The 3102-nt window shown below is 39.7% G+C and overlaps 1 protein-coding gene across 2 annotated transcripts in view; it reads right to left on the reverse strand.

Moving 5' to 3' along the window:
* Positions 1 to 3102, reverse strand: part of Psip1 (PC4 and SFRS1 interacting protein 1) — a 50660-nt gene that overhangs the window by 6080 nt on the left and 41478 nt on the right. For both annotated transcript variants that reach the window (XM_013020815.1, XM_013020814.1), the window contains exon 14: positions 793 to 904. In XM_013020815.1, the coding sequence (XP_012876269.1) occupies positions 793 to 904 (112 nt within the window). The remainder of the gene's footprint in view (positions 1 to 792; positions 905 to 3102) is intronic.

Here is a 3102-nt window from a genome sequence, read left to right on the forward strand (position 1 = left end):
GGGGGGAGTGGCCAATTGGGGGGCTGGAACTCAAGGCCTGGCAGCACTGTTCCTGAGCTTTTTTGTTCAAGGTTAGCACTCTATCACTTGAACCACACCTTCATTTCTGTATTTTTTGGTGGTCAATTGGAGATGAAAGTCTAATGGGACTTTCCTGCCCAGGCTGGCTTTGAACCGCGATCCTCAGACCTCAGCCTCCTGAGTAGCTAGGATTATAGGAGTGGGCCACCAGCACCCAGTGAGAGTATTTATTTATTTAATTTTTTTGGTGGGCCGTAGGGCTTGAACTCAGGGCCTGGATGCTTTCCCTGAGCTTTTCCACTGGAGGCTAGTGCTCTACCACTTTGAGCCACAGTTCCACTTCTGGTTTTCTGGTGGTTAGTTGGAGATAAAAGAGTCTCAGACTTTCCAGCTAGGCCTGGCTTTGAACCTCAATGCTCAGATCTCCAACTCATGAGTAGCTTGGATTACAGGTGTGAGCCACCAGTCTTCATCTTAGAGTCATTTTTCTTAAATTGTATGCTACCTAGCACAGTTTCCTTGAATATAGTGGCAAATTAATTTTACATAAACGGTTGGTATTCTTGCCTTTATTGAATTCACTGATTAAAATATAACCCCTACAGCCATGGGTAGAACACTAGTCTAAGTATGGTTGAGGTCCTCAATTTAATCACCAGCAATGTAGGAACTTAAATAAATGAAGCCCTCTAGAAATAACCTTGGAGCAGTACTATGATTAAACATGTAAATGAGAGAAACAGACAAAGACCCATTAAGGTATATCCTCACTTTTTTTTACTGCTGGCCTCATGGTTGTCCTTGTTTTCTTCATTGCTGTCTCCATTGTGTTGCAGCTGATTACTATCTTGGACATCAGATCCTCCATTGAGAGTCTTTGAACCTTTAGAAGAATTCCAATGGAAAGACATTACTTTTCTAATGTTTTCTACAAAGTGTTATAGCATAGCACTTGTTTCTAATATTAAACATTTCATACCTTTGTTTTACATGTGAAACTGCCTAAGCAAGTCCTTTTTTTCCCCAGTTAATTTTTTTGTTATTAATAAGAATTATACAAACAGGTTACAATTCTAGTAAGTCAGACAATGTTGCCCCTTCCTTTCCTTTTCCCCATTGCTCCCCCTCCCGTCCCTGCCTGTAAGTTGCCCTGGACTGCATTTGTGCAACCCTTTGTCCCTTTAGTCTTGTGCCTCTCCTGATACCATTTCAGTACAGGTATACTGTATTGTCGCCAGGTGCTGGTAGCTCATGCCTGTAATCGTAGCTACTCAGAAGGCTGAGATCCAAGAATCATGATGGAAGCCAGCCCAGGCAGAAAAGTCAGTAAGACTCTTATCTCTAGTTAATCACAGAAAAAGCCAGAAGTGATGCAGTAGTTCAAGGGGTAGAGTGCTACCCTTGTGCAAAAGAAGCCCAGGGACAGCTCCTGGAACAGCAAGATAAATAAGCAAATAATACTGTTTTATGGACTGTCATCAGCAAAGGCCTTTAAATAGCTAAGGTTCAGTAAAAAGATTATTACTGTTCTTTATGGAGAAAAGAACTGATTACTCATTTAACAGTTGTTACTAGCAGATAGACTACAAAATGTTACAACTGTTTACTATGTGACTTCCAAGTTTTTTACATAAATACAGATTTTTTAATTATTAGTATTTTTATTAGTATTTTTAATTATTAGTATTTTAGTACAAAATGTTAGCATTAGTGTTTCCTGATAGGATTTTTTGTCTAGTAAGTGAATCACAGGAGCTTTCTTGCCCATCGTATTTTTAAGGAGACCTGATTCCCTAATGGAAGTTTAAAAGAAAAAGTTTGAAATTTGATTTTTAGAGTACATTATAATCATGTACCGATTAAGTATACATATCCAAAATGCTTACCCAGAAGTGTTTAGGATTGCAGACTATTTTGGATTATGGACTATGGGATTTGGAGGGTTACATTTTAAACTTTTTTTTTTTGGTGCTGGTGCTACGGCCTGGGTGCTGTCCCTAAATTTTTGTGCTCAGGGCTAGTGATGGTTAAATCAGGCTCACAGAGCCCAGCACTGGTGGCTGTAATCCTAACTGCTCAGGAGGCTGAGATTTGAGGATCAAGGTTCAAAGCCAGCCCAGGCAAGAAAGTCCATGAGATTCTTACCTCCAATTAATCACCAGAAAACCAGAAGTGGAGCCATGGCTCAAAGTTGTAGAGCACTAGTCCTGAGCAAAAGAGCTCAAGGCTAGCACCCAGGCCATGAGTTCAAGCCCCATGACTAACTCCCCACCATGAGTTAGCAAAGTCTCATGGACTTTCCTACCCTGGCTGGATTTGAATCAAGATCCTTAGATCTCAGCCTCCTAAGTAGCTAGCATTACAGGCATGAGTGACTGGTGCCCAGCTACATTAAGTTTTTGACAGTATTTTCTTATATTTATCTACACAGAAGCAGTTAACTGTAAAAAAAAAAAAATAAAAAAAAGAAGAAAGAAAATTACGTATCATTGGCACAGTGATAAACAACAACAACAGTAATATCAACAGCTTATCTCCACTTTGATGCTACATTTTGGTTACTCTACTTTTTTTGGTTAGAAGGATCAGAGCAGTTGAGGGAGCAAATGTGGTTCTCCAGCATTCTGATACAAGACACAAGAGTATTTTGTCTAACAGAAGTTTTGTTAGGGTTTCTTGTACACCTGACAAGATTTCTTGTGTCATAATGAATGTTGACCAATAATAATGAATTGTTTACCAATAAGCTTTATCACATTTTTACAAGCACTTTCTCTGCAGTATTACCATCTTGAGTCACTATTACCTTCATTCAGAACTATTTGGCTATTTCAAAGTCAATGAATGCGTAACAGAGCCTCGTTATATGAATATTATGTTTCTTCAAAATCTACTTCTTCCAGCTTACTGGCACATGCTGAAGGTATTGTTTGAATGTTATCAAAACCATTTTTTTGGGGGGGGGGTCCAGTTGTGGGCTTGGGCGCTGTCCCTCAGCTCTTCAGCTCAAGACTAGCACTCTACCACTTGAGCGCCACTTCTGGCTTTTTTCTTTTTGCTTATGTGGTGCTGAGGAATCGA

The sequence above is a fragment of the Dipodomys ordii genome, unplaced genomic scaffold, assembly GCF_000151885.1.
Source record: "Dipodomys ordii isolate 6190 unplaced genomic scaffold, Dord_2.0 Scaffold53, whole genome shotgun sequence".
Lineage (NCBI taxonomy): Eukaryota > Metazoa > Chordata > Mammalia > Rodentia > Heteromyidae > Dipodomys > Dipodomys ordii.